Source organism: Chaetodon auriga, chromosome 14 (genome assembly GCF_051107435.1).
Source record: "Chaetodon auriga isolate fChaAug3 chromosome 14, fChaAug3.hap1, whole genome shotgun sequence".
Taxonomy (NCBI): Eukaryota; Metazoa; Chordata; class Actinopteri; order Chaetodontiformes; family Chaetodontidae; genus Chaetodon; species Chaetodon auriga.
In genome coordinates this window covers 20,690,442-20,703,278 of record NC_135087.1, presented here as the reverse complement: position 1 = coordinate 20,703,278, position 12,837 = coordinate 20,690,442, and the positions used below count along the sequence as shown (strand labels likewise).

The following is a 12,837-nucleotide window of genomic DNA, read 5'->3' as shown; positions in this document are numbered from 1 at the left end:
CAGCATTAACAAAGGTATGGTCTGGAATTTTGGTATCTCAAAACACTTGGTAGTGCTTGGACTCTTTATTGTTTTGGATCAAGCATAATTAAATGCAAAATTGTATAAAAATACATTTTATGTATGGTAGGTCTGGTTTATTGGGCTTTTTCATAGTAAGTAACTGTTGTGGACCTACCACATTTTTACATTAGGCTGAAGTAAGTCCCTCATGGGTTTCCACAACAAATAGACATTTATGGAAAGCTTAATAAAGAAAGGTAGCTTTTCCTCAAAGACTCCCAAATGGCACAGGACGATTCCTCAAAAAGGACAGCAGCCGCTAGGTCGCGCACAAGAAAAACTACAATTACCACAAAGACCACAAACACGACTCTTCCGGTTTACGGTTACCACGGGAGACCGAGGGAAGCTACAGCCCTGAGAACTGGAGTCCTCCAATACAAGCAAACGTCGAATTTGAACGGTTCTTCCGATATATTTGCTAACGTTATTCACTATAATCGTGGTCGGCTTCATAATTTCTGAAGCTACATTAAACATAAACTACGTCACTGCGTCGCTTTAGTTTAGTAGCTTAACTAGCAAAGCTAACGGTACAGGCTAACGTTAACGTGTCGAGGCCGCATGATGTAGCTAGTTAGGTTGAAAAAGTTAGCTCACTTAAGCTATCTAGTTTGCCAGTTCACGTTAGGTTAGGGTCTTGTTTTGTTAACTAGTATGTTTATGGTGTAAGAAATTGATTTCGAATTGATAGAGGTCTGCAACGTCACCACCACCATGTTTATCTACCTCAGCAAGAAGGTGAGTGCCTAACAGCGTCTTGTGCTCTGTTACCTACCAAACCACCCATCAATACGCCTGTGAAGACACAGAATACTGGTGAACTGTGGCTGCAATTCCCTGTGTTTTATAGATTGCTATCCCCAACAATATACATCTAAAATGTGTCTCCTGGAACAAAGATCAAGGCTTCATTGCTTGTGGAGGAGACGATGGTCTTCTCAGAGTGCTCAAGCTTGAAACTCAGACAGGTGAGTCGAGGGGATGGATACAGCCTGTACAGCTCTGGTACACCTTCACGATTTTCGGGCTACTTCGAGCTACCTCTGATAAATAATGTTGCATACATTCAGCGTTGTGTGGAAGTTTGTCTGTAACAGTCTTATGTAATACCCATGTGATTGAGATTTGAGGATTTTTGAAACGATGCCTCTTACAGTATATTGTGTGGAAACTTTCACAAGCTTTTTGGCTCCGTTCTGGTGCCTCAGTGTCCAGTCGCTGTAAGCAGAAATGGTCCCACCTGGTCTAATCCATCTGTTGGACAGACCCACAGTTATGTTTAACTCTTTGCTGCTTTGCAACAGATGATGCCAAACTTAAAGGTCTTGCTGCACCCAGTAATCTGTCAATGAACCAGACTCTTGAGGGACACAGTGGTAAGTTATATTCAGTACTTGAAAAATCTGTTGTTTTTATGCTATGTGAGTAACAGGCAACACCACAAAATGAAACATAGTCCACATAGTCCAGTGTTGCAAGGATGTAGAGCCAGCCATAGGAAAATGATCTCGTCATGATTACAACACTTGCAGGCGCGGTGCAAGTGGTCACGTGGAATGAACAGTATGAAAAGCTGACAACCAGTGACCAGAATGGACTCATCATTGTATGGATGCTGTACAAAGGTGACTACTGCCGTCCATTTAGAAATACAAAGTGTCTTGTAATAGATTTGGCTTTTATAGTTTTTGTGTTTGCCCCTCCCAAAGGTGCGTGGTACGAGGAGATGATCAACAACCGCAACAAATCGGTGGTGAGAAGCATGAGTTGGAACGCTGACGGTCAGAAGATCTGCATTGTGTATGAAGATGGAGCAGTCATTGTTGGATCTGTAGATGGTAAAAACAGATTCATAGTGTCATTGCTAAACAAAAAAAAAAAAAAAAAAATCACAATATGCTTCCAACCAGCATTTAGCATAAAACCACTAAGGCTCCCTGGACAAGGATTGCTTTGTTCACAGACTGAGGGAATGAGTATAAACATGTACAGTGGAATAAACGCCTTATTTTTTGCAGGAAACCGGATTTGGGGAAAGGAGCTAAAGGGAAATCAGCTTGCTCATGTGGCATGGTCGCCAGACAGCAAGATTCTCCTCTTCGGCATGGCCAATGGGGAAGTACAAATCTACGACAATCAAGGAAACTTCATAGTGAGTGCATAAGCTTAAGTAAAACAGAAATGTCAGTACATCTCAGTGTGTATCCATCTAGAGCTAGATGGCTTCTTGACTCATAGGATGCTAATTGAAAGAATAAACATGGCGGTCATCTGTCATATGCTCTCAATTACTGGTTACACATTAGCATATGTTGACTTTCTATGATCTATGTTAATGTTTCAGATAAAAATGACCATCAGCTGTCTCACCAATGCAACTGGAGCTATCAGCATAGCAGGTATCCACTGGTATGCAGGAAATGGAGGCTACATTGAACCAGACTGTCCATGCCTTGCTATCTGCTTTGACAATGGAAGATGCCAGATCATGCGCTATGAGAATGATGAAAGTAAGTAGAAAAAAACCTGTAAAGAGTGTATTCTCCAGGTCACACTTCAGCACTTACACTGCTGCTGCCCTGTTCTTCAGACCCAGTGTGTATTGACACCCTGATGAATGTGGTCAGCATCCAGTGGAATCATTGTGGCAGTGTACTGGCGGTGGCGGGTTCACTCAGAGCCTCAAACCTGGACAAAGAATTCAATGTTGTGCAGTTCTACACACCATTTGGAGAGGTGAGGATGAAGATTTTGTGCCCTAACTCACATTGAGTGTTCCTGTTGCTATCATATATGGGACTAAAGAGAAGAATTTACAGAGAATTGATTAAGAGAACACAAAGTTTTATGTGTTTTGTTTTGTAAAACAGAAACAATTTGAAAATGTGCACTCAAAATGCTTTTTGGTGTTTAAACAGCATCTGAGAACTTTAAAAGTTCCTGGGAAGCAGATGACAGGAGTTGCCTGGGAGGGAGGAGGGCTGCGTATAGGCCTGGCTGTGGACTCCTACATCTACTTTGCCAACATAAGACCAGACTATAAGGTAAATGCTAACGGTTGTGGCTGTGTAAGATTTAGAAGGATCTGTTGGCAGAATTTGGTAGGACTACTCAGAGTTATGTTTTCATTAGTGTTTAATCACCTGAAAATAGGAATTGTGTTTTTGTCACCTTAGTATGAGCTGTTTATATCTACAGAGGGAGCAGGCCTTCCACTGGGAGTCCACCGTGTTGCACTGCCATGTTTCTACAGTAGCCCAGAATGGACATAGGAAACAGGCATTTGAGAGCACGTTTTGCGTTTTTTATCAGTTTTGTGGCCGCTGTAGGTTCCTACACACTTTGAGAGGGAGGGTGAGGAGAGGGGTATTCAGTTAATTGCAATCTGCAACCTCACTGCTAGATGTCACTAAACCCTTCAAACTGGACCTTTAAAGGAAGAAACAGTTCTTGAAAACATGCACTGACTATCTAAAACCTATGTTTAATCTGGCACGAGTATGTTTTAAACACTGGTCAGTTGCAGCCTCAGGGTATTCATCAGGGCAAAAGACAGAATAACAGATTTAGTCAAATCGTGTTCCATTTAATTACATTAATGACTACATGTCTATAAATCAATAGAATGTTTAGATTGTATTAGGGACAGTGTTTAGATTCATCTGTTAGCCTGTATAGATTTTTTTGACCGGAGGTTTTGTGTCGTCATAAAGTACACTTTAAACATCTTTTTGGTATTTTCTCACTTTAATGAAACAGCTGTTTAAGCCCTGTGGAACTGGCCTACTGCAACAAAAACACCTTGTTTGTACTGACCACATAGTGTATTTCTTTTTTGAACAAGAGCATTAAAATAGTTATAGTACAGTAATAAGACATGGTCAGCTGGCTCATATAGTAGTACAAAGGCTATTATCCACCACTCTATATATAGTCAAATTTACAGTATTACATATCTCCAGTACTTGGTGGCGAAGCTACTGCACTACATCTCAGAGTTCTTATTCTGACAAAGGGGTTGTTTGTCTTTTATTTGGTCGTATTTCTTTATTGTAGTCTACACAAAAGGTGAACCTCAGCAGCTCTTCTCTGTCTCTTAACAGTGGGGCTACTGTTGCAGCACAGTGGTGTACGCCTACACAAAGCCAGAGCGGCAGGAGTACTGCGTGGTGTTCTGGGACACCAAAAACAACGAGAAGTTTGTCAAATATGTCAAGAGCTTGATGTCTATCACTACCTCAGGGGACTTCTGCATCCTAGCCAGCAAGGCCGATGACACCCAGCCGCAGGTACAAACACCTCGGGGTTATATGTCCTAACATGGCAACCGTGAAAAAGGACCAGGACTTGTAATGGTCTATAAAACACTGCAGGTTGACTTGATGTTAGTTGTTGCTGTATGACTCATAGACAAACACATCCATTGCTTTTGATAGATGTATTCTACCTCTGACATACAATGGGGGAGATGCAGTATATACAGATACAGAGTGAGCTATAAGAGCAAGGATCACAAATATTTCTCTGCTGTCTTGCCTCCCGTTTTTCTAATTCATTGCCACACAGGAGGATGCTGAGTTAGAGTCTGGGTGTCATGCGAGGGTAACGTACAAATTGAAACCACACACTCAAAATGACGACTCTCTGCTTGGATAAAGAATCCTAAGTTGATCTATAGAATAATGTTGCACTACTGTGTGTTTTTCAGTATGTGCTGATTCTGTGCAACTCCATTGGGACTCCTCTGGACTCCAAATACATTGACATTGGTGAGTTCGTACAGTATATAGAGAAATAGTAGAATCTTGAATAGTGAATTTTCTTCCGCCCTGCATGCTGGCATACAGTGGGCATAGAGAACCTGGTAATAATCTTCTGATGTAGTGAGTTGATCCGAATCCTAATTTACCTTAAGATTGATGTATTTCTTCAAGCCAGTGTGAGAGATCACACCGTGTGTATAGAGAAACAGCGACTGGCGTTCTGCCACCTGCCATTCATTTTTCATGGGCCCACATCATCCTATAGCAAATAGACAGTGAGCACTGGGCATCCTCATATCTCACAAGTATTCAGCATTCTGTCTCTGCTTGACATGGCTGAATGTTTGCTGAGAAGCTCAAGCCGGGAAACTTCAAGGGCTGCAGATTTCAAAGCCTCAGTGGTCTGAATGGGTTGCAGATAGCCCACTTTGGTAAATAACAAGAGATTGAGTTCAAGTGGAGGTGTCTCCTCTTGTGGCCTCTTCTTTTGTCTTCTTGTGTATATCCACACAGGAAATAGGCACAGAAGTTTTCCTAGTTCAAAGTTCCAGACAATGTTTCCAGTGATTTACAAACATTCATTTGCCAGGTTTTTCAATGTAGTTTATTATAGTTCCCTGTAAGAGATGAACTGTAAGTGAACACCCCATTGCTATGTATGTTTATGTATTGAAACTGTATGGTGTGAGATCAACAAGGACGAACAAAAAAATGAAAAATCATTATGATTTGGTGACACTGGTTAAAATGTTTGATCCATTCAATGACATAAACACCGTAAGCAGTGGATAGTATTGATGAAATTACTCCAGAATGACAAAAACTATTAACCCTCTACACTCTGATTTTCCTCTTTGTAATAAAATCTGCCACTCGTCTACTTGATCAGAACCGCTGTTTGTCACCATGACCAAGACACATGTGATCGCGGCATCCAAAGAGGCTTTCTACTTGTGGCAGTACAGAGTTGCGAAAAAATTAACTGCTCTGGAGATCAACCAAGTCACGAGAACTAAGAAGGAGGGAAGAGAGAGGTGAGTTTTTTCCAGCATTGGAATAACATTTCCAGTATGATGGAGCTGCATCTTCACGGGATGTCATTAAGATTGTGTTAAACGAAGCCAGGTAGTCGATGGGGACAAACTAGAACACCCATGTCAGAACTTGCAGTACACATCAAGCAGATCATGGAAAATTACAGGGAGGCCAGATAACCACAAGGCTGGATTCTGTGAGTCGGCAGATGAAACCTCGGGTTTACTAGCTCACTGTTTCATTGTAGGGTGTTGGTACTGCCAGTGTCATGAAAAGGATTCATTCATCTGAATCAAATGCCATTGAGGTTTCAGAGAGGCCGGGCATGACCTAATGTTCTGCCAGGGCTATCCTAGCACCTGGACCACAGTTCACCTCGGTGGAAAGGACACCCGTTTGTCTGTCTGGCTGTCTCTCTGGCTTTTTTTTTTTTTTTTTTTTTTTTTAAATTTCTTCTGACTTTCTGCCTTTCTAGGGTCTATCACATTGACAGCAATCCATCTGGACCCAGTGACAGTGGTGCAGATTTCGCAAAAGCCTTCCCAGTAAGAGACATTTTTAAACAAAAATCACTCCTGAGCCATTTTACTAACTGTAAAACGAGGATGTTACATTTGAATTTCATCTCTCCATCCACTCTATGTGAAGCCTCAAAGAAACAAACTAGTTGAAACTTGTAACTGGTTTAGCTGTTCATGAAAACGTCTCATCTTAATACTGATGCCTCTATATGACCTTTAAGCAAATGAGACCATCATTGAGAAGATTGGCTGCTTCTATATAGTTATTCTTAATGCTGCAAATTAAAACTGCTTGCCACAGCTGAGGGTTGAGGATGTAGAGATCACAGCCTGAGGAAAGGCTGTTCCTTGTAGCTACTTTAACTAAACAAATATAGAAACTGCTAATGGTATTTTAGTTTCAAGTACATTGTCAGCACTCCAAGGAATTCAATTCAACGAGAGGAAAGCAGTCTTCAACTACAAGTACATTGTATGAATTCTAATGGTTCATATGTATGTTTCTGTTGTATTTCAGGCAACTCGAGATGCCATTTGTTGTATTACAGCAACAGATAGGACCATGATTGTGGTATGTATCTCTGCTTCAGTTGTACACTGTTGTGAGCCATGCAATAAAATGAAAAGCGAACTGAAAGCAAAACACTGAATGTTTGGGTGACTGTGTGCTGACAGGGCCGTGAGTCTGGTACCATCCACAGATACAGCCTCCCAAATGTCGTTCTCATCCAGAAATACACTTTGAACAACCGAGCCTACTATCTGTCATTGAACTGCAACTCCAGGCAAGCACTGACTGATGTTGATGTACAGATGTATATTGTTTACCAGCTTAATCACAGTTTGACACAATTTCAAGCTGTTCACATTTTCAGTGCTGTCACATTAAGCGTAATGATTGTCTTCTGTAGTCGTCTGGCCATAATCGACATCGCGGGTGTGCTGACTTTGTTGGACCTGGAAGTTCGTTCCTCCACTGATGACAGCACAGGGAACCAGGCGTCTGCAGGAGATCCATCCAAGTTTGAGCGCAAGGATGTTTGGGACATGAAGTGGGCGAATGACAACCCTGATCTGTTTGCCATGATGGAGAAGACCCGGATGTACGTCTTTAGGAACCTAGACCCAGAGGTGAGTGCTCAGGTGTTTGAATGATGCTCATCTTCAATCTCTTACTGTTACTCAACAAACATTTAGCAACCGTTGCAGTAACGTCTTCTATCTTCAAAACAGGAACCAATCCAAACATCTGGATACATTTGCAACTTTGAAGACCTGGAAATCAAATCTGTCCTGCTTGATGAAATCATGAAGGTAAACCTTTGGCCAAAGAAGTCCCATCACAATCAGTCTGAAACATAAACACTTGTGCTAATATCATGAAACTCAAAGCTGCAGTTTGTTGGTTGATTTCATTGAGCACTCAGCAATGGGATCTTGCTTGACAGGATCCAGAGAGGCCTAACAAAGACAACCTCATCAACTTTGAAATCCGCTCCCTGAGAGACAGTCGTGCCTTGATTGAAAAAGTGGGGATTGAAGATGCCTCACAGTTCATTGAAGACAATCCACACCCAAGACTCTGGTAAATGGAAAAACACCAACAGTTTGAATGAGCAGAGATGGCCATCATGGCTAGAGAAAGACAAAGTTTCTGCTGCTGTGGGAAGAGGAGAGCAGAGTGTGAGAGATTTATGGCAGGTCTTTTGAAGCTGCACCGTGATCACTGTAGCTTTTGTGTGTTCTCTGGCTGATGTGTCAGTTTTTGCAGCATCCCTCAAAAGCTGGCAACATCAAGGAATGATCCTCTCCTATTGTAGGAGTCAGTGAAAAGTATCAGTCAGTCCTTACAGATTGATTTACCATTAGAGGTAGCAGTCTTTGTCATGGATTGATGAGTAACTTCATACAGCTTAATAACTCTGAACCTGAATTCGTCATATTAGAGTGGGTCTAAGGATTTATGCAGCCACATCGTGCCATGCAGCTCTTCTGGTAATAGTCGCTAACCAACCCCTCTCTCTGTTATGAACCTGTCAGGCGTCTGCTGGCTGAGGCAGCCCTCCAGAAACTGGATCTGAAGACAGCTGAACAGGCCTTCGTCCGCTGCAAAGACTACCAAGGCATTGAGTTTGTCAAGCGCTTGGGCAACCTGCAGAGCGAGCCCATGAAACAGGCAGAGGTGGCAGCTTACTTCGGCAGCTTCGAGGAAGCTGAGCGGATGTACCTGGATATGGATCGCAGGTACATTTGGCCTTATTTGATGGTATCAGATTTTCCACTAATTGATTCAGTTCTTGTTTGCTTGTGCTCACTCTGTCGTTTTTAGTGTCAGTGTTTCCCCTGCCTGCAGTTCATTAAGCATGATGACCAGTGGATGTTTCCTTTCTTGTAGGGACCTTGCCATCAGCCTTAGGATCAAGCTGGGAGACTGGTTCAGGGTGCTCCAGCTGCTCAAAACTGGCTCTGGGGACTGTGATGATGCTCTGCTGGAACAGGCCTACAATGCAGTTGGAGACTACTTTGCTGACAGGCAGAAGTGGTACTGAAACTTTGTTTACCCTTTCTTTCTCCGGCCAGTGCATTTAGTGTAGAACCAATGTATACCTGTGTTAGAAGTTTATTCGTAACATGCTATACATAAAAAAAAAGTGCTATAATGCGTACCCACTTGATTTTACTAACTGCTAATACACAGAATGAGGACTGTGGGTTTTGTCCTCAATCACTTACATTGGAATAGGTTTAGGATGGCACCTCCTCACAGCCAGTGCGGACAGTGGGATTTAATACAGCGACCAGTAGCTCTTTAAAGTGTATTTATGGGCCTGCTCTTTAAGATAAAAGGTAACACTGCCCCACTGGCTGTTGAATATAAATCCTCTGTTCTGTTTCAAGGGTCAATGCAGTGCAGTACTACCTTCAAGGTCGTAACCAGGAGAGGCTTGCAGAATGCTACTACATGTTAGAGGACTATGAAGGCCTTGAAAAGCTGACCACTGTGCTGCCAGAGAATCATAAACTTTTACCGGTGAGCCAAATGTCTTCCTCGCTGTTGTTCGCTTCTGCTTCCTGCATGGTAGATGATAAAGATGCACCTCCCAATCCAAGACAGTCCAAGCTTAACAGTCTGCTGTTGGACACAGACGCAATGTAAGCAACCTCCTGCTTGGTTATTGTGTTGTCCTCTGATCCATCCTCTGTGCGGCCCCCAAAATTCATCAGACTGCAGCTTTACTCCTAACCTCGCACTGATAGTTTGTGTAATAAGATTTTTTACTGAAGTACTTGACTTTGAGCTTAAAATGTTATGACATGGATTTACTTCATCACTGGACTAACAGCAATTGATATGTAAGTCTCCTGAAGCAGTGCCTCAAGCTATAAAAGCTGCACAGGTTAATATAGAAATGCTATGCCAAAATTGAATAATTTTCAATAATTCATCAGTCATCCAAACTACTTCAGACTCAGCAGTTCACTTCCTTGGGACAAACATCAGTGACTCTGTGTCTGTGCCTTTAAGTAAAACCTACTGCTCTGCATCTCCTGTCTTGCCTTTCTCTGTCTCTGTCTCTGCTGCAGGAGATTGGACAGATGTTTGCCACTGTGGGCATGTGTGAACAGGCTGTGAACGCCTACCTTAAGTGCAACCAGCCCAAAGCTGCCGTTGACACGTGTGTCCATCTGAACCAGGTGAGAGACAGACTGGAAAGCTGTGGCGCCAGGCTTTCTTAGTGACACGCAGAAGACATCCAAACTTTGACTCCTCTTCCTGAGTGATATTTAGCTCCAGTGTGTGAACGCTGCTCTCAGACCATGCTCTTCCAATGCCAGCGCTCTTTACATACTAACTATTTATAGCACTGACTTTTATGATCACTACTTAAGCCTCTATTTTTAAATATGGCTCTTTTCTGAATTCATCTGAAATAAAAATGCTTTTTTGTTTTTGTCATTTTCTTACAGTGGAACAAAGCAGTGGAACTCACCAGGACCCACAACATGAAGGAGATTAAATCTCTTCTGTCCAAATATGCTTCACATCTGCTTGAGAAGAACAAAACTTTAGAGGCGGTGGAACTTTATCGGAAAGCCCACCATTTTCTTGATGCAGCCAAACTCATGTTTAAGGTGAGCTTATGTTTTCATGCTCGTTACTTTTGAGTAGCTCAAAAAAAAACTTATATGTGGTTTCTTCTGCTTCAAAATGACAAAACTGTCATTTAAACTGAGCTAAAATGAAGTTTATTATTAACAGGATTAATCATTTGAATAAAGGTGAATCACAGCTGAAACCTCATTGCAAGTCATTTTTATGTTAAGTTATGGAACAGCTAATTAAAAAAAGATACTAATAAATTGTAAATATATATACATATGTGTTCATATATGTTTGGGGCACATATCATGGAATTTGTGTTTACTGCTGCAGGTAGCAGACAAGGAGGCGGAGAAAAGGACAAGACCACTGCGGGTGAAGAAGCTCTACGTGTTGGCGGCACTTCTCATTGAAAACTATCACGAGCAGGTTAAGACGTCACAGCAGAACAAAGCCAAAGGGAAGAAGTCTGAGGTAACTTACTACAGTATGCTTTGTACATACATTTATACCATGAATATATTTTTCTTTGTAAATAAAAGCTTTTAGACATTGCTTATGGCCTACTCTAGTGCTGGACAAGGATTTTAAATGTATAGATCATCATCATCTGTGTATTATTTACTTGTCTATAGTACTTTACAGTATACGCTTTGTGTAATTAGGCAACATTCGCACTTGCTGGGCTGCTTGAGGAAGATGCAACCTCTTCTGACAACCGTATTGTGGACAACGCCTGGCGTGGAGCGGAGGCATATCACTTCTTCCTGCTCGCTCAGAGGCAGCTTTATGAAGGCTACATGGAGAACGCCATGCGCACAGGTGCCAGAGCACATGCACGTCCCCGTAGATAGCATTTCACACAGTCCCTTCCTTCTTTTTACAGTTAGCTGAGCTGAATGCATGGAGGGGAACTGCCCCATAAAACATTCATATGCTGTCATTTAAGCTGCATTAAGTTAAGTTAGTTTCCTGTAATAAAGTGGAAGTCTAGCACTTCATTATTTCTCTCCATTTTTAAAGCCCTTCACCTGCGTGAGTATGAGGACATCATCCCAGTGGTGGAGATCTATTCTCTGCTCGCCATTTGCTCTGCAGCCAACAGGGCCTTTGGCACGTGCTCACAGGCCTTCATCAAGCTGGAGTCCTTAGAGAGTCTGGACCCAGAACAGCGTCAGCTTTACGAGGATCTGGCTCTAGAGATCTTCACCAAACACACCCCAAGAGACAGCCGCACGGTGGAGCTGGACAGATCACCAGAGGGGTGAGTTCAGATAAGACTCCAAACACCATGAGGGGAGTGTTTTTAAATCATTAGTATGTGCAGCCAGAGCAAGACAGGAAGTAAACAGCAGCCTGCTTTATCAGCACTGTTATACTGTGCATGGTCTGTGAAATATGCTCTATAAGGCATTCTTCTTCTGCAAATAGTTTAAAAGTGAAGAAGAAGAAAAATGCTCATTCCTCCAGTTCACCCTAAAACGGATATTTAGGTGATTTGTATGCAGCGACACAACAGTTCATTACAGTATTCCCTGACGTCAACTAATTCTATTTTTCCCTTTTCAGGCCAGAGGGAAAATTACCCACATGCATTGTGACGGGCCTTCCAATCCAGGAGTACCAGTTCTGGATGTGTAGTGTGTGTAAACACTGCGCTCTGGAGCAGGAGATCCGTAAATATAACTGCTGCCCGCTGTGTCACAGCCCTGTGGCATGAAGCTCAGTCCCAGAAGAAAACTTCAATCGTTATGATGTACTTTAGCCTTCATACATGTGTTTTTTTTAGGAGTTTTAGGAGTTGGTTTCAACTTAATGCTAATGGTTCAGAACCAGCTCTGCTTGTTGTGGTTAATAGTCGAATAGGCAGCTGTGGAGATGCTAACAGACGAAGCACCTGCACTGAAACTGTCATATGTGGCGTCAGCAGTTGAAACACAGCAAAATATATGATGAGTCAGTTTCAGTTGATATGTCTTTAATAATTCAGTTACATGTGTTTATTTTGCCTTAAATGTTGTAAAATACATGAGTGAATATAACTGCTTTGTTAACTATTTTTATATGAAAGTAAACAGTGAATAAACCGTCATATAGATTTTCAAATGTATTTTGATTGGATTTCATTTTGCTGACCTTTTAAAGTTATGGTGCAGTCTTGGTCACTGTACATGATGTGGAAAATACTATTCCACAAGGGACAGATGGCTTCCAAACAATTACCACCTACAAGTCCAGTTTGAAACTGGCAGTCGATACCACCGTGTTTACTGACAGTATCACTGCACTTTGGAATAATGCTGAACAAATAAGTGTCTGTGCAAGAAGAAGGGAAACATTTTCTCTTTGG

At 42.0% G+C, this 12,837-nt stretch overlaps 1 protein-coding gene across 2 annotated transcripts; it reads left to right on the top strand.

Annotated features, from left to right (window-relative positions):
* The first annotated feature begins 374 nt into the window (after positions 1-374).
* Positions 375-12,596, top strand: wdr35 (WD repeat domain 35). Of its 2 annotated transcripts, XM_076748713.1 has the most exons (28): positions 375-804; positions 917-1,034; positions 1,371-1,442; positions 1,599-1,691; positions 1,776-1,904; positions 2,085-2,218; positions 2,411-2,576; positions 2,657-2,802; positions 2,985-3,110; positions 4,170-4,355; positions 4,633-4,668; positions 4,775-4,835; positions 5,719-5,863; positions 6,340-6,409; positions 6,903-6,956; positions 7,061-7,170; positions 7,297-7,516; positions 7,619-7,699; positions 7,834-7,970; positions 8,426-8,629; positions 8,781-8,927; positions 9,284-9,416; positions 9,971-10,081; positions 10,355-10,519; positions 10,821-10,961; positions 11,153-11,309; positions 11,511-11,751; positions 12,057-12,596. In XM_076748713.1, exons 1-28 carry the CDS (start codon positions 781-783, stop codon positions 12,205-12,207), a joined length of 3,558 nt encoding a protein of 1,185 aa, XP_076604828.1. In that variant the 5' UTR covers positions 375-780; the 3' UTR covers positions 12,208-12,596. The 2 variants fall into 2 exon arrangements, with proteins under 2 accessions (XP_076604828.1, XP_076604829.1); XM_076748714.1 differs by lacking the exon at positions 4,633-4,668 and having other exon boundaries at positions 386-804.
* The last annotated feature ends 241 nt before the right edge of the window (positions 12,597-12,837 follow it).

Coding starts and splice junctions, on each gene's coding strand:
- wdr35 (XM_076748713.1), top strand. CDS start 781: ATGTTTATCTACCTCAGCAAGAAG. Junction 1,035..1,370: donor CAAGCTTGAAACTCAGACAG/GTGAGTCGAGGG, acceptor GCTTTGCAACAG/ATGATGCCAAACTTAAAGGT. Junction 1,443..1,598: donor GACTCTTGAGGGACACAGTG/GTAAGTTATATT, acceptor CAACACTTGCAG/GCGCGGTGCAAGTGGTCACG.